Here is a 20,980-nt window from a genome sequence, read left to right as displayed (position 1 = left end):
TTAATGTAAACCCTTACTAGCCCAGTTTGAGCAAAACAGATTATGTGTTTAAATATATCAGATACTTAGCCCATAGGCCACAAAGGGGAGAAGTCCAACAGCAGTGTCCTGTGCCTGCTCCCTCAGCTCTGTTCACTCTTCCCGGGCTTCTCTTGGCGCCAGAAGGCTGGGATAGACCATCTCTCTCTGGAAGGAGAGATGCTAGAACTCTATGCTTTAGCTCCCTCCCCCTTCAGTAATGCTGTCTCTGCAGCGGGTCCTTGTATAAAAAATAAAGCTTCTTGGAAGCGTGGCAGAGTAGTGGAGACCTCCAGGATTGAGGTCTCTGCAGCAAAAGATACCCGATGCCCCCTCCTATGTATGAGGGAGGATCCTGGTATAGCCCCCTTCCTCCTCTCTCCGTAGCGCCACTCTGAATTCCAAAATGGCCGCCGGCATCTTAACTATCTGATAACCGGCGCTCTATGCCTGTAATGGCAGCGCCGGTTATCGGGGAGGCTGGAGGAGTGACAGCGGTCCGTGAGACCGCTTGTCACTCCTAAATCAGGCACCCATTCTCCTTCTTCCTCTCCTGTCCCTGTCAGTGAGAGCCGCTGGCTCTCATCTGATAGGGGAATGCCTGCGCTGCACAGCTGTGAGTGTGTTCTCTATAGTAGAACACACTCCAGCGCTGCCACCTGTAAGAAAAAATAAGAATAAAATAAAATGAAATAAAATTTGTTAAAATTACACTAAGTACTAAAAAACACTGCCCAACTCCTGGGCACCTAAAAAAAAACTGAACAAGAGGGGGCAGGGGGATTGTATAGGGGAGGGGTCTGTCTGCAGTACTAAAAGTTAACTAGTTAGGTGCAAACTCCCAAGCTCTCCTCCACAACCCATGGTAAGCAGTGTCCCCCAGACTGGATGAAAGAGAAACAGATTTTCCTGTCTGTCCTGTACTTTATACTTTACCAATAATCAACAAGCGCCTTGAATCACCTCCTGGCAGACCAATCATCTCTGCCATTCGTTGTTACAGCCATTATCACAGTGTATTGACTTTTATCTCCAGCCATTGGTTAAATCCATACCAAGCTTTATCCAAGATTCTTTTTCATTACTTACTGAACTTTCTAACCTTGAAATCAATCTTACTGACTGTTTATTGGTCACAATGGATGTAATGAGCCTATACACCGTTATTCCTCACAAAGCGGGGATTGAAGCAGTCCGCAACTCCTTTGTGGAATATAAGTGTACACAGGATGTTCCTACAGAATTTATAATTGATTTATTACATCTGACATTGGAAAGAAATTACTTTAGATTTGAAAGGCAGTACTATCTACAGGGGGCTGGGACCATGATGGTGTCAAATACGGCCCCCAGCTATGCGAATATATTTATGCACCATTTTGAGCAGAAACACATCTTGAGTAGGTTCGGACACCAGATTGCATTCTTTAGACGTTTCATTGACAACCTTTTTCTTATCTGGATGGGCACTGAGGTGAAATTTCTTGAAATGATTGAATCTATTAATGCAGCAGATTCACCAATAAAATTTACTTTTGAATATGACTTAAATAGTATCCATTTCTTGGACCTGGTGATCATGAAACAAGATGGACGCCTGACTACTACAGTGTATAAGAAAAAGACTGACCGTATCTCCTATTTGCATGCAGACAGTTTTCATCCTGTGCCATTCAAGAAGGGACTTCCATATTCCCAATTTCTGCATATTATCCGCATTCATTCAGATAGCACTCTAGCTGATCAACAACTCGTTCAAATGGTTGAGTCCTTTCTACAGAGGGTATAAACAGAAGGATGTTTCCAACTGTTTAAATAGAGCACTTGCTACCTTTCATTCTGGGATTAGTGACTCTAATAAAAAAAAAAACAAGGGGGATCGCTTCCAGATTAACACTGGATACACCTTGGCCTCCAATACAATTAAGAAAACAATTCAAACTCATTGGCCGCTTATAGCCACAGAAAAAAGTCTACCTCCATCACTGGATAAGAAACCGATGTTTGCCTATAGACGAGGTAAAAATTTACGTGACTATTTGGTAGATGCGGACTGCAAAGCAGCATATACTCCAACGATCCAATTTTGGTTGCCCCCTATGAAAATGGGATGTTTTAAATGTAGTGGATGTACCACCTGTAATAGCTCACTGACTGGGACTCATTTTCAGCACCCTCACACAAACAGGAGATTAGCTATTAAATACCGCCTTACTTGTACTTCAGAGTTCGTGGCTTATATCCTTTATTGCCCCCGTGGCCTAGCCTATGTAGGAAAAACGATATGCAGTTTCCGGGAGCGTTTTGCTAATCATAGATCATCCATTAGAGCGGCCTATAGAGATCAAACATCAAACAAACCGGTAGCAAGACATTTTTTACACCTATCACATCAGGTCACAAGTTTAAGGTGCATAATAATTGATCATGTGCCACCACTGTCCAGAGGTGACAATAGACCCAAAATACTTTTACAACGCGAAGCCCGCTGGATTGCCCAACTGAATACATTAGCCCCTGGTGGGCTAAACAAAGAGAATAATTTTGGCAGTTTTTTTATAAAAATATTTACATTATGGTTATTTACAGTGCTCTAGTTGTTTAAGCTTTGTTTTTATGCTTTCCTTATTTGGTGGTAATATTATTTTACACTGTGGTTTCATCTTTCTTACTTTTTGGTTCACTTATACAAAGTTAGTATACTTTTTGTTTTTTTTTATTTTTATACACCAGATTTGTGCATGGCTATTATTTTTTGGGATTTAGTGATGTATATTGGTTTGCTATAACAGACAGCATCAAACCTTTATATAGATAGTTTATGCTAATTACTTGAATGTTTTGTATTATCCTTCCTTTGATTATAACTGAATATCTAATGACATATTAATATCTACTGTGTGTAATATATTGCACTTTAATGCTACAAGGTATTTTTTACTTGTCTAATTTGTTGCAATTCTTAGTGAACAGTTATATATGGACCTATTATATACGAATTACTGCTTGTATATATTGCATCAGTTTTGTCGGTATTCTGCCATCTCATGCTTTTAATTTGTATCTACCTTTATTCTTCATCTAGATACTGTTTTGTTTAATGGACTCTATATATAGTTGTTTTTGTAACATGGAGGTTTGTAACAGATTATAATTCTGTGCAGCACTTCATAGCAAGTCTGGAGTATCTATTTCTTTTGCATATACGTTTCTCTATATACTGAGTTTCTTCAGTGCCCATTTGGATCACATACTCTGTTTTTTTTTTCAACAAATGTTTAACTTCTATGGGCATTTTTTAACAAGCAACTTCACGTTGCCTAGCAACATTCAGAAGCTTTGCTTTGACAGCATATGCCAATAGAAAGATTTCTGCACAGGCTTGCAGCTGCATAAATCAATCACATGTGATTCTACATTACCAGAAACAATTTTGAGATATTCTCCCCTATAGAGGGGCTGCTTAGCAGGATGAGCAACTTTTTCTATAATAGTGAGTGACAGATTTTTACAGATAGTAGGTTGTATCCTCCCTAGTATATAGTACTCTGCAGATTTATTAGGAATAACCTTTTTTGATTAGTGCTGTTTTGAGCCGTTGATTTATTCAAAAAGTTTTTTCCTTCTTGGTGTGCTTTGCACCTTGTTTAGCCAATTTACACATTTGGTGATTGTCTGATTGATTCACTCCCACTGTATAGGGTATATAAGGGTGTTTGGTTCACTGTGGTGTGAGTCTTGATAAAGGGCTGAGTGGAGCCGAAACGTTGATTTGTTTTCTAATGGAATAAATACTTTAACAATCTGAAAATTCCTGTGAGTGCCTCCTAATCATACTGTGTGTATATGTATATATATATCTATCTATCTATCTATATATATATATATATATATATATATATATATATATATATATATACATACACACACATTTGGGAATCTCCAAACAAGGTCTTGAATTTAGCAAGAAATAAGTGGACACATTTCAGTAAATTGTTTTGAAAAATCAAAATGATACAGATATTTATTTTTACCTGGTTGCTGAAAATATTTCATCAAATTTTATTTTTAGCTTGCTCCCCTCGCTCAAAGGCCAGTTAGAATCCTCCTGATGGCAAAAGATGACGTTGTTGAGTACAGCAGGAGACACGCCTAAGGCACTGATCAACTCTCTATCCATTTCTGCACATTTTGTGCTCAGGCTGACTTTCTCTCCATGTCTAACAAATGTAAACAAAACAGAATAGACCTTAAGCACCCAGGAAAATAAGACAATGGTGAAAGTGCAGATGACATCGCAATAACATGTACAACCTAGAGCAAATCTGCCTGAAATAATGGGCAAAATGACTTCTGAACAGTGTGCAAAGCTGGTACATACTTACCCAAAAATACATTAAGCTGTTATGGCTGCAAAAAGTGACTACAAAAATATTTATGCAAACAGCATGTCGTCTTCTTTTTTTTTTTTTTTTAAACATAAAACAATGTCACATAAAAAAAAATATATTCAGTAAAATGAGAGAATTTACCAGGGTGCTATATACTTTTTGGAATGTACTACATATGTTATTAGTTTGTGTCTGGACAGAAGGTAAAAGGATGGGAAGGTATTGCTCACTTTATTCTGGTAATCACTCCCTCCAATGTTTTAAATTCAGTTTTTTTCCCTTTCTGAGTGCACACCATGGACCGCTGAACAGCCACAATTTCTCCATTGACATCTCGGAGCTGCAGACGAATCTGGGCTCTAACATCTGTCTCATGAGCAATCTGGAAAACAATTACCATTCCTTCTCTAAATATTCAGAGATTTCTTTCACTGTGATTAGTGCATTAAAGTACATCCACAATACATTTATGAAAAGTGTGGCGTTAATTTTTCTATATAGACTATTAATTAGTCTTCTTCATCTTGAGTGCTCTATTGTAAAGTGGAAGAAACTTCCCTATCATTTTGCTTTGTAAACTTGGGAGACTGTCATCTTCTTTTTTAAATTATACTGTATGCAAATTTAAAAAATGATGACAATTAATATTGACTATTGCCTGAGCACTTACAAGATTATTCCTTAGCATTTTAGTTACTAAAAGCCTTTTAAAGGCTTTGTTCACTGTGTATAGTTCTGATTTGTAACAACATTTGGCATTTAATTAAAAATGGATTGCAACTATACACTTATATAATTATTATATGAAACTTTGTAGCTGTGTGTGATCTTTTCAAGGATTGTATAAATATTAGGTTTATAAATGGAGTTATATTTTTCCTGTGTGTGCAAATCATCATTACTGACCCTATATGCATGCGAGCTAAACCAACAAGTTATGTGTCTTGCAAAGATCACAGACAATTCCATAACTAAAATGAACAATAGTATGATGGTCCCTAGCATGCAGTATTGTAAATATTAAAGAGTTGTTAATATTTACAATACTGCGCTCCAGTCACAATCATACTATACGAAACTACCAGGAAACTGAAAAGTTGGAACGCAAAACATATGTAATCTAAGTGCAAGAGTGTTAATCCCTAGAATATGAACAATACCTTAGGATCATGCACAAATGAGCTCCCTTTCGTTCCAGGTGGAAAATCCCCTGTTGTAATATACTTGAGACACTCAATAATAGTCTGAAAAATAGTAATGAATAAAATGTTAACAGGCTAAATATTTACACTGAACTAAGACATTTTCAAACACAAGGGATGCATTACTAAAGACTGTATTACTAAAAAGAGAGACTTTCAGGATTCAATTTGCAGGCAGTCTACACCTTTGTTTTCTTCTTTAAGATTTTGATACACATTAGTTTATGCTTCATCCATGTGAACACTCTTCTTTTTACACACTAGCTTTCTGTCAGTACCTCACAAGACTCAACTTCCATATTTTACCTCCATAAAGAAAAAAAAAAGTGTTCTCTTATTTTATGCTCAACATGTGCAAGAAAAAAAAAACAGTTTGAACTCATTGGGTGCATTAAAAACCATGTACTGTATGGGCAGCTTCCACAAGATCAACACATCCAGATGTGTTGATCTTGTGGAAGCACAAGTATGACTGGAGAATACGGTCCCAAAAAAGTCTGACCCCAAAAAGTTTTTTTTTATTTTATGCTTTCCTGGGAAATTACATAGAGTAATCTAAACAGGCTGGGGTCGGATGAAACACTAAGCAGACATGCCATTTCAGCAAGAAACAACGAATGATAAATTCCAAATAATACCCCATTCATACTGCACCAAAATCCCGGGTTTTTGCCGAGGCGAGCTCAAACGACCCGGGTCTTGGTGCAGTATGAATGGTACAAGTCAAAAATCCCGGGTCTAAAAACACGGGTCTTCAACCCGGGATTTAACGAGGGGTAATTCCCGGGTCGGACAGAAAACAAGCTGATTGGCTGTCTGCCAATTCTATTGTCTATTCTATTAATCCAATTGTCTACCTTTCAATGACATCACCATTTTTCAGCCAATGAAAACTGCTCTGGTGATGACTCCCACAAATTGCCAGGACACAGACTTGTGCAGTATGAATGGGGTCAACCCGGGAAATTCCCGGGTCCGAGGTGCAATATGAATGGTGTTTCTGAGCTGGGACGCTCCAAGCCCCGGCAAAAACCCGGCTTGAAAAACCCGGGATATTGCGGGGGCGGCAGTATGAAAGCGGTATAATATGTTGTTTTCCCATTTTCTATGGTACATAGAAACTGCATTAACCTGAGCAAGGGGTGGTAAAGTAGCCTACACCTCCTCCATTGCCCTGTACAACAGGAATCAATTATGTCTCGAACCGCCACTAAGTTTCTGATAAAGGAAATGAGGAAGAGCCATACACACTCTCGCCCCAGATCCCCTACGAGATGTGACATCCAAGAGAACAGCCTGCATTGAGCTAACAACCCAATCCACTCAATGATATACAAAGGACCACCATATACACTGATGCAACAGCTTAAGTCACTCAGTGATATCTAAGGGAGCACTGATACAGTGCTTAAACCATTCAGAGATAAACAAGGGAGCACTCATTTCATGAGCAAACAGCTTAACTAACGCAGCGATATCTGAGGGAGCATTCATATAGAGAGCTAACAACGTAAGCCCGACATATATACCAGGAAGCACTCAAACCATGAGCTAACAGCTTAACTAATTCAGAGTCACCAGAGGCCAAAGCAAGCCTCCTGATGACGAGAACTAGACTCCCTGGAAATCTGCAACCAACCAAAGGTGGGCTGAGCATAAAGAAACCACTTAAGCAAAACAACCTTCCGCTGAGCTAGACAGAGAGCCACGGAAGCTGCACGCTGAAAGAAGAAGGTCGTAAACCCCATAGAAGCCAGCTGGTAAAGAAAACTCTTTAAAAGATTCCTGAGTGGGACGTGTGAAATTTCAGAAATTTACACCAAATATAATTTCTAGCCCAAAGAAAACAGCTGAGAAAGAATCTCTACCGCTGAATTGAAGGTAGCAACTATCTCCCTGCAAGGATTCTCTGGCCGAAAAGGTTAGCCATCCGATGCCACAACGTCAAACCAGATGATGAAAACAAAGAGAGCCGAACTACGAGATGAGGCCGCTCTGAAAACGGGAAAAGAGGGACGACAACACAAGTCCCCTAAAACAGTAGAACACTGCTCTGCGAGACATACGGCGTACCACCAGAATAGCTGGGATGCGCCCCCTCCTAGAAACTCTTGAACTCCCACGAGTAAATAGGAGCTGTGAATCACCTGTACACCCCCTAAGTTCTAGGGAGACCCGACTTGGCTATGGACAAATCCACCTGAGGGTCATTAGATTGAGAGCCGATAGAGAAAACAGGTTAACATGTGAAAAGAACCTGGGCTCCCTCTTAGAGAGCCCTATGACCTAACCAGGAGAGCACAAAGGTATTACCCTGAGGTGACCCACTCTACCTGTTAAAGGATTGATTGCTAAGGCATTAGGCCCTCAATAACAATAATAAGTTGGTCTAGCTTGGCCTATAGGATGGCACAAGGAACAACCCTCCGGCGATACACAGGTCGACCCCTATCCTGCATTAAGATACGGGAATTGCATAAGTGCTACAAATATGCAACAGCACTGCATTCTGAGTGCCTAACTCCAGACCCACCTACTATACACAAGGTAACGCAGTGTCCCCCAGTGGTAGGACAGAGAAAGTGGGGATGTTGCCTATAGCAACCAATCAGATTCTAGCTGTCATTTTGTAGAATGTACTAAATAAATGAAAGCTAGAATCTAATTGGTTGCTATAGGCAACATCCCCATTTTTTCAAACCCGCAGCTTAATAAATCTAGCCCTTAGTGAGGTCTTCATTGGTCCAGGGTTAATGATATTCCAGTTCCTTGCAAGTTATAGGTCAGTTCATTTGATCCTTACAAAGAGTGAGGGGAAACTTCCCCCACCCTATTGTTCACATGATTTGACTCTGAATGACCAGTTCAAACTGACCCACACAAAAGTATTTTTGAGCATTAATTTCATATTGCTTGTATCTTGCGATCGCCAGATGCGATCGCTATTCCGTCCACACCGGGTTAATGCTGGTGAAATAAGCTTTAATATGAGACCAAACTCTTTGCCTTTTAAAACACCTGAACCATAAATACCTTTACTACAGTATTATATATGCATAAATAATCTAATACATTTTACTAATAAATAAATGTGGATTGGAACCTTAATAAATATGAACTATATATAAGTGAATGTGTAAGTGCGAGTGTATGCGTGCGTTATTTATCGTGCGATTGTGTCATGACATGTGGCGTACTGAATGCAATCGTGCGGTAAAACAATATTAATCAATATACTTTCTTTCATCCAATTATACGACTTTGACACTATTTACATTTCTGCATCTTAATATACTACTCCTTATTTCTGCTGTATATCATTTTATTTTTCTTAATACAACACTAAACTCATTGCTCTCACAACAACTTCAGAAGACAATTCACTCTTTTCTCAACGGTATACTCAAAACCATAGTCTTATCACAAGATCTAATCAATTATATATGTGGTAAATTTGGTTTATTATTTTTAAGCAATTTTCAACATCTACCTTTTTATAGTGTGATATGGTTTATTACTCAACAATCATATTGCATATTACATCGTCATTGATCATCAAATCACTAAATCCTTTTCACACTATTCACTCTCAATCTAAATCCACCACCACAACCGGAACTTCACCAGACCCATACCAGAAAACAGAACCAATCACATTAGATCTCTCTGCATCAGGTAGACACAAGATGTGCAACCAAAAAGGTTAACAACATGAACCAATTCCACCCAAGGATCCTTAGTAACAATAAAGTGTAACCTTTTAACTAGTCATACTTGGTGGAGGACCACAGTGTTTGTATCACACACAAAATTTCCCATTAGCAAAGCACAAAGGTAAATCTCACTGTACTGCAAAATGTCAAAATAATTGTATTTTTATACTTGCATAAAATCCGTTTCTCTTAGTCCATTGGGTGACACTGAGGGTATAGAGTAGGGACAGGGCGAACTGGCACTTTAACTTCTGCCTCATAAAGGCACCTGTTGCCTCGAAAATGGACTTAAGGACGGCCTCAACCTTACTGTCTGTACCATCCTTGAGAGTGGCTGCTTTAGGAAAAGGAATAGTAGTTACCTTGGCTAAGCTTGCAACAGAAGCGAACTTCAGGAGGAAAAGGATAACATGCAAAAAATGCAGTAGTACTATTTAGTCCTCCAATTTACCAGCAGATGCAATGTGGATTAATTAAAACTTTAATACACCTTTAAAAATACATATACATACTCATATTACATGCAGAGGCATATCTAGTATAAATCAGAGGAAACTCATACATTAGGTGCACCTATGTGATAATGATGTTTCCCAAACAGATATGAATATTGGTTTAAAAATTGTTCAGGTGAGCTCACAGCAAATGATGTTAAACCTCTAATGACGAGACGAATCCAAAATTAGTGTAGAGTATACTGGATACGGGATCCGTGTTATCTCAATGGTTGCATACTTCTAATAATCAATTAAGGATATAAAATGTCCCGGACCGATCCGTTAGATATTAAGCAATGAATATAGCCTTGTCCAGCATGTCATATAAACATATAGATGGATAGAAGACAGAATCATCCGTAATGTAAAAAGCATGAGCTTACCAGATGCTCAGATGGAGATTTTCCGCTTAATCGGCGTGGCTCTCGCCGTTGCCGGCATGCCGCCAAAGTGTTACAGCCAGAAACCTCCTCCCACACTACGTATCACAATCCTCGTTCCTAGGTGTATACGTATACCGATAGTCTCTATTCTGTCCTGGTATAAGGAGATGTGGTTTATTAAAGGTCTCTTGCAGTAATAGCTGGCATAATCAATCTCCGCTCCAAGATCCTTTGAGTAGAGAGTGGGAATTCCGGTATTTTGATCTGGTAACAGTGTGAGCTCCGTGAACAGATTCTGCATATGAGTCGTGATCACCTTAAAATCAAAGGCAGTCTATCTTACGCGTTTTGTTGTATAATACAACTTCCTCAGAGATAGTATCCTGGTTGCCCGTTTGTATGTTATATAATCTGAACACAGATAATTAAAATAATTATATCACATTCACCTGACGTTATGTCAATTAGCAATCAATCCACATTGCAAAGACCGATTCAATCCACTCAAAAAATCTGCTTACTAGCAGTGTGCCTTTAGTATATAATAACAAAGCTAAACATTTAACTTAATGTTTGTTTCATTTTTTACCGTTTCCTACTCCCTATTTGAGGATTCTTTACTCGTATCTCCACACGTTCCCAGGAGGAGGGTGAATTAACGGTGGATTCTGATATGGAAGCTCCTTCGGTGGTAGAGGAGGTTCATTCTGATTGTCAGTGTGGAGGAATTAATTCAAGGTGTGCGTCAGGTACTTAATTTTTCTGAGGGAGAAGTTCCCGACGCTGCAGAGGCTTCTCTTTTTGAACACCGGAAAAATAAATCTCTCTCTTTCCCGGCTTTTTCCCAATTGGAAGATTTGTTGTCAGAAAATTGGGCTTCCCCAGATAGGAAGTTCCAAGTATCTCGGCGACTACAGTCATGTTATCCTTTTCAACAACAACAAACCAAATCTCTTGGGGCAAAAAATGGAAGAAGGACAAATGTCTACTGCCTGGGGTCTGCGTCCCCGTCAATTGAATAATATACAACAAGCAAAAAATGCAGTAGTACTATTTAGTCCTCCAATTTACCAGCAGATGCAATGTGGATTAATTAAAACTTTAATACACAATTAAAAATACATATACATACTCATATTACATGCAGAGGCATATCTAGTATAAACCAGAGGAAACTCATACATTAGGTGCACCTATGTGATAACAATGTTTCCCAAACAGATATGAATATATATGAATATTGGTTTAAAAATTGTTCAGGTGAGCTCACAGCAAATTATGTTAAACCTCTAATGACGAGATGAATCCAAACTTAGTGTAGAGCAGTGGTTCCCAAACTTTTGCAGTTCGCGGCACCCTTAGAGTCTCCAAATTTTTTCAAGGCACCCCTCCAAAATAATTACTGAACAGTCCTGTAAGTATTTAGGTCACGACAGAAATACTTATTTAGTTGTATGCAAAAATGCCCCTCTGCATCCAGGCCCACTGCCCCCTCTGCATCCAGGCACACTGCCCTCTCTCACGTTGCCCCCTCTGTCACGCTGGCCCCCTCCTCTGCCCTCTGTCACGCTGGCCCCCCTTCTCTGCCCTCTCTCCCCCTCCTCTGTCCTCCTCCTCTGCCCTCTGCCCCCCTCCTCCTCCTCTGCCCTCTGCCCCCCTCCTCCTCCTCTGCTCTCTGCCCCCCTCCTCCTCTGCTCTCTGCCCCCCTCCTCCTCCTCTGCTCTCTGCCCCCCTGCTCCTCCTCTGCTCCCTTCCCCCCTCCTCCTCCTCTGCTCTCTGCCCCCCTCCTCCTCCTCTGCTCTCTGCCCCCCTCCTCTGCTCTCTGTCCTCCTCCTCTGCCCTCTTCCCTCTGTCCTTCTCCTCTGCCCTCTGTCCTCCTCCTCTGCCCTCCTCCTCTGCCCACTGTCCTCCTCCTCTGCCCACTGTCCTCCTCCTCTGCCCTCTGTCCTCCTCCTCTGCCCTCTGTCCTCCTCCTCTGCCCTCCTGGTCTGCCCTCTGTCCCCCTCCTGTGCCCTCTGTCCTCCTGGTCTGCCATCTGTCATCCTCCTCTGCTCTCTGTCCCCCTCCTCTGCCCTCTGTCCTCCTGGTCTGCCATCTGTCCTCCTCCTCTGCTCTCTGTCCTCCTGGTCTGCCATCTGTCCTCCTGGTCTGCCCTCTGTCCCCCTCCTGGTCTGCCCTCTGTCCCCCTCCTGGTCTATCCTCTGTCCCCCTCCTCCTCTGCCATCTTTCCTCCTTGTCTGCCCTCTGTCCCCCTCCTCCTCTGCCATCTGTCCTCCTGGTCTGCCCTCTGTCCTTCTCCTTTGCCATCTGTCCTCCTCCTCCTCTGCCCTCGGTTTGCCCTCTATCCCCCTCCCTCTGCCCCGCGCCAGGCAAAAAAAAAAAGAAAGAAAACAGAAACTTACCAATCCGCGCGGCGCCGGGACCCAGCAGCCTCTTCTCTCACGCAGCTGTCACTGAATGACATCAGTGACAGCTGCGGGAGAGGAGGCTGCTGGGTCCCGGCGCCCTGCGGATTGGTTTCTGCTTTCTTTCTTTTTTTTTGGGCTGGCCCGCGGCACCCCAGTGACAGCGCCGCGGCACCCCTGGGAGCCGCGACGCACACTTTGGGAACCGCCGGTGTAGAGTATACTGGACACGGGATCCGTGGTATCTCAATGGTTACATACTTCCAATAATCAATTAAGGGAACGCTTACGTGTGGAAGACGGTGCAGCAGAATGCAACATCCTCTCTAAAGAGGAAGAAACCGAAACCAAACCCTGTACAGAGGATGCAAGTCCCTGTACCAAAGCTGGTTCTACAGACTCCACCGGGGTAGAAACAGTCAAACCCTGACTTATCGAACTAGAATGCATGACATTCGCTACAGAGGAAGCGGAATCAGAAGATGGCGCGACCACAGCCTGTGACTGCACCAACTGAGCAAGTTCAGCAACCGCATTGGAGAGAGACCGAGCCCAGGCAGGTTCTGCTATATCATCATCATCATCACCATTTATTTATTTAGCGCCACTAATTCCGCAGCACTGTACAGAGAACTCACTCACATCAGTCCCTGCCCCACTGGGGCTTACAGTCTAAATTTCCTAACACTAACACACACACACACACACACACACACACACACACACACACACACACACTAGGGTCAATTTGTTAGCAGCCAATTAACCTACTAGTATGTTTTTGAAGTGTGGGAGGAAACCTGCCTTCCATGATGTGCGCTGCTACTGTAATTGATTTTGCTACCAACTGTCTCCCGGCTAACTGCAGGCTTTGTAAAAGATCTGGCAGACACGGGGGGAGTAAAGACACTGAACTCCGGACCCTCCACAACAGCAGCCGACAGCCAGGGAGTGCAGTGTACACTAACTGACAGATGCCTACGCGGCTCCTAAGCTGCTGGCTGTCAGGAACAGGAGACACAAGTTTCCGATTAGCAAAAAATAAAAACAGAATTGGGTTGCTACTCAGCACAAACGCTGCCCATTCGCTGGGCACTTAAACTAAACTGAGGCTAGCAGGAAGTGGGGTATAGAGGTGGAGGAGCTAGGGCTTAGTTAACAGAACTTAAAGTGCCAGTTCGCCCTGTGCCTACTCTATACCACATTGTCCACGGTGTCCCCCAAAGTATTCATCTGCTGCCCCGAACTCCTTCCTGCTTGTCAGATTTGTTATAGCTTGTAACATTTGTTTAAACTACATGTTTACGTGTCATTACGGATCCTTTGATATTTATTGTTTTAACTTATTACTGACAATAAGAGTAATGTGCTGCCCTTTTGAGGGTTTGAGGGCCACCCATGTGGTGCCTGAAGTGCATCAGGTTGACATTGGTTTATAATGTTTCTTGCGATCTGAATATATGCAACTTTCTGTAAGTAAACTTTTTTTTTTTACAGCGTTTTGTTGCTATACATGTGTGACCCAGTGCTGTGTAAGATAATTATTAAATTTAATTTTTATAGATATGCGCCAGCCCACATATTGCATTCTGATCCAGCCAGATTGCAAGGAGAAAATGTACTTTGTGGGGCTATATGATCAAGTCACACTGCAATGTTGGTTGGTGGGTGCACAGGATTGTTTGTGTATAGAAAAGAGGAGTGTAGAGGGTGGTGATCAGGTAGAGTCGCCTAGGGTGAATAGGAGTGTAGTTTGGGAATGTTATCAGCTTTCATGAAGAACAGAGGGAACACTGAAATGTATGAAGGCTAGAGGAAAATCTTGTTCTGCAAGGGAGGGAATTCCAGTCAGTGCAGCCCGAAAAAAGTCATGTAGCCGGGAATATAAACAGGTAACACGTGAATGAGACACAGATCTTGTGCAGAGCGAAGAGATATTTTGAAACAAGCGAAGAGATGTATTTTGCTGTTGTTTTGTTTATGGTCTTGTATGTTAGTAGAAGTATTTTATATATGATTTGGTAATAAACAGGAAACCAATATAGGGACTGAGAGAAGAGCAGTAGTAGAATGTTTTACAAGTAAAATTAGCAAACTGTATTCAAACTAGGTTGCAGCATTGAAAGTCTGATGAGGGGGAAGACAGTAAGAAATTGCAATAGTCAAAGTAGGACATAATGAGTGCAAGTTTAAAGCTTTGTCGTGTTATGTGTGAGAAACATGCATCTAAAACATTTCCAAAATATGGATGTATAAGGATTTGTATACAGATTGGCTGTGAGGAACAAAGGACAGTTTGAGTCAAAGATGATGACACCGAGGCAGCAAACATGAAGGTTAGGGTTTATTGTTGTGTTGTCAACAGAAATAGTGAAGTCAGATAGGTAGCTAGCTTCTGCTGGCTAGTGAGAATATTATTAGCTTAGTTTTTGAAAGATTGAGATTGTGGTGGCAAGAGGACATCCAAGATGAAATGGCAGACATTTAGTAACATGGGCCAACACAGATGGTGAGAGATCTGAATAGGATAGATAAATGTGGGTATCTTTCCATGTAGAGATTATACTAAAATACAAAAGAAGTGTCTTAGCACTCCTGAAGTGGTATAGATAAGGTAAAAAAAAAAAAAAAAAAAAAAGCACAACTTAAGCCTTGAGGAAGCGGAGAGGTTGGTGTGTCCAGAGAAACAAACTTTGAGGGAATGTAGTGTTTGTATGAGAAGACAGTGACAAATAGAGTCAAATGCAGAAGACAGGCCCAGGAGACTTAGAAGTGAGTATTGACCTTTAGATTTAGCAGTGATCAAATCAATGACCACTTTAATCAATGCAGTCTTTGTGAAGTGTTGTGAACAAAAGCTTGACTGATGAAGGTCAAATAGTACATGTGAGGAAAGAAAGTGAGATTGTAGGCAAGCCTCTCATGAAGGCCTTTGGAAGGGCATGGGAAGTGAGAGATAGGGCAGCAATCTGAGTATGGGTCAAATTGTTTTTTGTGGGATCAAATGAAGAGAGGAAGAGGATACAATTTTATGTTGGATCTCGTCCTTGAAGTTGGAAGTACAATCTAGGGCACCGATGAGAGAAAGAGGTTTGATTTGGGAGGACTGACAAGAGATTTAAATATATTAAAAAGGCATTTATGATTAGAAGCCTGAACGGAGATGAGATCGAATTATGCTTGTTAGCAGTGTCCAAAGTATTTTGATAGGCACGTATAAAGCCATATATTTTAGGAAGCCATTACAAGTACAAGACTTTGTATAGGATATAAGTCCTCCTGATACTTTTCTCACAATCTTTAAGGTGCCTTGGAAAATGCTCAGGTGAAATCGGGTGGTATGCAGATGTATGACTCAGGGAAATGTTGGTGACCTTGGTAGGTGCTAACCAGAACAACGTTCTCTGTAGTACAAGGGGGCCCATACAGCATTAAATTTAAGCTGTCCAGACATATTATTTGCTGTTGTTGTTGGTGTTGCAAGTGCCCAAAAGATGAAAAAGGTGTACATGGGTGCAGTCAACTTCAGGCCCTCCTCAGACCCAAGATTTCACTTCCTACTTCAAGAACACACACTTGTAATAGGCCCAGGACATATAGATGATCACAAAAGAATTAAACATAGACAAAATTAAAACATAAGCTGTAATAAAGTAATGCAGCTACAGTCCAGGTCCATTGTATTAATATGGTATTCCTTCTAAGCACGTAACATGTAAAAAGTGAAAACTAACCATTGCTAAATTTAAGCAAATAGTATTCGATTGAACAGAATATAAGATGAGCAGCATGTTGGCTCAATGGCTTGCATTAATGCCTAACAGTGCTGGGATCACGCGTTTGATTCCAATCAGGGCCCTATCTCTGTGGAGTTTTTATGTTCTCCCCATGTTTTCTTTGGTTTCCTAGGGTGCTCTGGTTTCCTTTCACACAAAAAACATATTGGCATTTTAAAAATGGACTCTAGTGTGAGTGTAACTGCATAAAGAATAATAATATATTTAAAAGAAATATTGCAATGAAATTTTACTAGCAAAATATAAATGTGCAGTAAAAAGTCAAATCTCTCTTCTGATGGGTTGCCTAGTTAGATGGGTTATATAGAAAAAAATTACATGAATATATTTATAGACTTCTGTAAGTAAACTCAAAACAAAACTTTAAACAGTTGATTTTATTAAACAGAATGTAACATGACACTGGAGAATTTACCACCTCTGTAGATTTTGACACTATAGGTAAAAGTCTCTTAAGTTTTGCTACAACTTTACAGCTTCTGTAGTATCGGGAAGTTGCTTAAGTGGTGACATCATGAGAGGTATGTAGGTCTATTATTAAAATTTTTAATATAACGTATCTTCACTTTGTACTGCCGCAGCTACATGCCAAACATATCTTTACAACTAAATTATACGCTAGAATTTTTTTTTTCTCTTGTATCTTTCTTCTTACTCCCAATATTCATTCATGGAATAAGAGACAAAAGAGAACAAAGATCTTGACTGATCTTGGAAGCTAAGCAGGATTGGGTCCGATATATACTTGGATGGGAGACGATCTGGATATATGATATAGAGATGTGGTTGATTTATCAATATAAGAAGAAAGAACGTAAAGACTGTTTATTGAAGTATGTCACAATACCGTTAAACATGTACTTTTTATCCCAATGACCCCCTAGAGTGTTTGCCCTAGCACACATTATGACTGTGTACTCCGTATGCGTGTTTTCATTCCCATAGAAAGTCTGTGCTCACCCCCATACTGTGTTTGAATATTAGCTTTAAGATTGGTAAGATATGATATTAATAATATATAATATATATTGTATTATGTTATCAATTACACTGTAGGTGAGGTATTTATGTTAGTCTGAGGGCTTCCTATTGTTCACTTATGCCAAAGGAGTAAGTCTATGCGTATTCTAGATCTGTAGACACATACATCAATAATCATATTATCAGGTAGACCAAACTATTGTTTAACATAAGCTATCTTTCTTTACCTATACAACAGGAGATCTAGCTAGGGGTAGTGTCCCCTCCTCTGTAAAATCTAGTCAGGCAAGTGTTATGTTTAAAACACAATGGAGTGAATAGTCACCAAAACATTACGCTGCAACCATTTATATAGATTGTGTATATTTAGCCCTGCTATTTACATTGCTAGTTAACCACACATTACAGGCTAAAAATGAGAAACTGTAATATTGTGCTTTTAGCTACATCTGTAGGAAAACAAGATGTTTAGTAGTGCATTCACAAGCCAGACATGGTGACTTTCTGTGTCTGATTTAAGCACCTTAAATAGGAAACATGTATTGTATGTCTATGCCTTAATAGACACAGCAGACAGTCAACACACCCCTACAGACTGAGGCTATTCTGTGGGTATAAAAAGGAGCAGTGGAGTGCCAGGGGGGTTGATGGAGGAAAGATCAGGCTGGTGTAGGAGGTAATGGTTCCTGCCAGCTGACGGAGATCGGGAGAAGGACTGCGAGAACCCTTGTTCCTCTTCCTTTGGATAAGTTACCCCAGGTCTTGTCAATATGTTTGCTCGCCAAAAGCGAGCTGACAGTGAAGCCGGACCGCTGCCCTGCTGGCAGTCACTGGTGCTTCATACTCCCAGGAAAACGGAAGCCTATAGTCAGCTTTCCCAACAGGACCGGTATTGTATGTACTACTGTCGTGCCCATTGTGCATACCTGTAATTGTTACTCATGTACATATGTTGGTTTTGTGCCTGTTGTTGCTGTTCCATTAATAAGAGCTACCATTTGTTAAGTTGGATATCTGCCTGGGTGGTAAGTAGACTATTCCCTATTTGGTGGCAAGCAGAGGGATCACCCAGTCCAGAGCAGGTGAGCCAGGTAGAGCCGCAGGGAAACGTACACGAAGTGCAGTCCAAGGCTCTGCAGATATCCAAAACAGAAACAGGCACATAACAGTTGGGCGAGTAGTACAAAATCACGAGTACGAGGTTGTGGCACTTATTAATATTCAAGTGTTGTTTTTATTACAATAAATGTATTGTTTTACTTTCTAACTGCATTTACCCGAGTGACCGAGAACTCTAGAAGGGTACTGGATAGACTTCCCTAGCATAGAAAAGCACCCGTGGGTGGCCAGTCAGTGTGAAGTGGGTAGCATTGGACCAGATAAACCCAGTATCTTCACAAAGTTCATTGTCGTCTGCCTGCTGATGTAAGCATAACACCTGGGGGGGCTCCTAAAACATATTTTCAGGGTATACAATACGGGAGTGCTTTAAAGATTTTATGCAACTATTTTGATTCACTTCATTATGCAAGTTACATGTGTCTATGGGGAATTTTCCTATATGTTTTTCTGACATTTAGTTTGCACCTTCTATGACAAATTACTGAGCGCCATTGTACTAACCACTGTATGATCGAATTGATTTAGTGGTTTGGTGGTATTCCATTCGGTTTGTTCAAGGATGCTGTGGTTGTTGAGGCGCCCTAAATCTAATTTTGCGAAGATAGAAAGGTGTCAGAACACACAGTGCATTGCAGCTTGCTGAGTATGGGAGTGGTCACAGTGTCCACATTGACCCCTGTCCACCGCAGTAACCACCTACAATTGGCACATTGAGCACTAGAACTGGACCATGGAGCAATGGAATGGAAGAAGGTGGCCTAGTCATTGAATTATAGTTTAATCATTGTAATGGCCTAAATGTAATATAGCTTAATATTTTAGTCACTAATACTCTGACTTACAGTTTTTCCTGCACCATTTGGTCCCACTAAAACGGTCAGCGGACTGAGGAAGGTTATGACTTGTTTGTCCTTATCTTCCACTCCAAAGCTCCGCACACCAAGGATGCTCATTTTCTCTATTTTAGACATCCTGGAAGTTACAAATGTCTTCTCAACCTCTTCAAAGTTCTGAAAAATACATTACAACATTCAATATTACACTTCTATTAAGTTACATTTTAAATTCACTTTTCTTTTTCAAAATGACCTACTACAGAGGAAACTCAAGACAACAGGATCAATTAAAAAGAGGCAAAAAAAACATTCTCTGATGTTAATGTAAAATTAAGATACAAATAGCATGAGGATCATGTAAACTGTAAAGTAATGCAAAACTAAAACCATCTTAACTCGGGCTATATATTTAAGCTGTTTTCAGCCAGTTTCAAAGGATAAATTAAAATGGTTTGCAATTTCATAAACAAGCTATATATTTCAGTGTTCTCCCCCACGCTTTATACCTCCCAGCAAAAAAAAATACTCTGCCGCCCGGAAACCAACACTCACTACTCAATGTGACGAGCCAACCAAAAGGCAGTGATTACTGTAGCCCGCACTATGACGCACTCGAATGTCGTGTCACGTCAGTGCAGCGCGCCATGCGTCATGTTGTCGGGCGGCAGGGGTCACTGCCTTTCGGTCGGTTCGTTACAGTTTCTGTGTTGGATGGCACTAGCAGGAAATTTTTACCGGGTTTGGGGGATGTCAATATGGGAAACCTACCTGCAGTGTCAATATTAGATTACAGGGGGAGTGTCAAACGTCAGAGGAGGAGGGCACTTCTAAACGGAAGCGCACGTTTGCCAGCAATCCATATGCTGGTGACTTGTAAAGACAGTGTGTCTTACTTGCTGTGTGGTCTTTTTTTCTATAGCCAGCATTTGTTTAGTATTTGGGCAATTGTAAAAAGTATTCCTGTTCAAACAGCATTTGTGTAGTATCTAGGCACAGTTTAACCAGCATTTCTGGAGTATCTGGCCTCTTACAAAAAATATTCTTGTCCAAATAGCATTTGTGTATTATTTAGGCAATTTAAAAAAAACACATTGGTGTCCAAAGAGCATTTGTGCAGTATTTGGGCACTTATAAAAATTATCCTTCGTCATCATCATTTATTTATATAGTGCCACTGATTCTGCAGCGCTGTGCAGAGAACTTACTCACATCAGTCCCTGTCCCATTGGAGCTTACAGTCTAAATTCTCTAACATACACAGAGAGAGAGACTAGGGTCAATTTTGATAGCAGCCAATTAACCTACTAGTATGTTTTTGGAGTGTGGGAGGAAATGGGAGCACCCAGAGGAAACCCACGCAAACACAGGGAGAACATACAAACTCCACACATAAGGCCATGGTCGGGAATGGAACTGTGAGGCAGAAGTGCTAGTCACCGTGCTGCCCGTGTTTCCCCCTCTCTATCCTTTATTGCCCTCTGTCCCCCTGCCAGAATCCCCAATATAAAAACCACTGAGAGAGTGCAATTGGAATGAAGTGGTTTTTATTTAACACGGGTTACACAAGTAAGGGATGCAATAAATGGTAAGGCATCAAATATAAGTAAGCAGAGTATGGTAGTTATAGCAAGTATT

The 20,980-nt window shown here is 40.9% G+C and overlaps 1 protein-coding gene across 6 annotated transcripts in view; it reads right to left on the bottom strand.

Moving 5' to 3' along the window:
* RAD50 (RAD50 double strand break repair protein) overlaps positions 1-20,131 on the bottom strand; it is a 222,873-nt gene extending 202,742 nt beyond the window's left edge. Inside the window, exons 1-6 of one of the 6 annotated variants that reach the window (XM_075209742.1) lie at positions 19,892-19,909; positions 19,733-19,843; positions 19,352-19,519; positions 5,570-5,653; positions 4,640-4,791; positions 4,053-4,238 (exon numbers count right to left, since the gene is read on the bottom strand). In XM_075209742.1, coding sequence (XP_075065843.1) covers positions 4,053-4,238; positions 4,640-4,791; positions 5,570-5,653; positions 19,352-19,519; positions 19,733-19,735 — 593 coding nt within the window. In that variant the 5' untranslated portion in view covers positions 19,736-19,843; positions 19,892-19,909. The other 5 variants (XM_075209741.1, XM_075209737.1, XM_075209738.1 and 2 more) reach the window with 5 other exon arrangements.
* Positions 20,132-20,980: the final 849 nt, after the last annotated feature.

This window comes from Mixophyes fleayi, chromosome 4, assembly GCF_038048845.1.
Source record: "Mixophyes fleayi isolate aMixFle1 chromosome 4, aMixFle1.hap1, whole genome shotgun sequence".
Classification (NCBI taxonomy): Eukaryota; Metazoa; Chordata; class Amphibia; order Anura; family Limnodynastidae; genus Mixophyes; species Mixophyes fleayi.
This window is presented reverse-complemented; position numbering and strand designations above follow the sequence as displayed.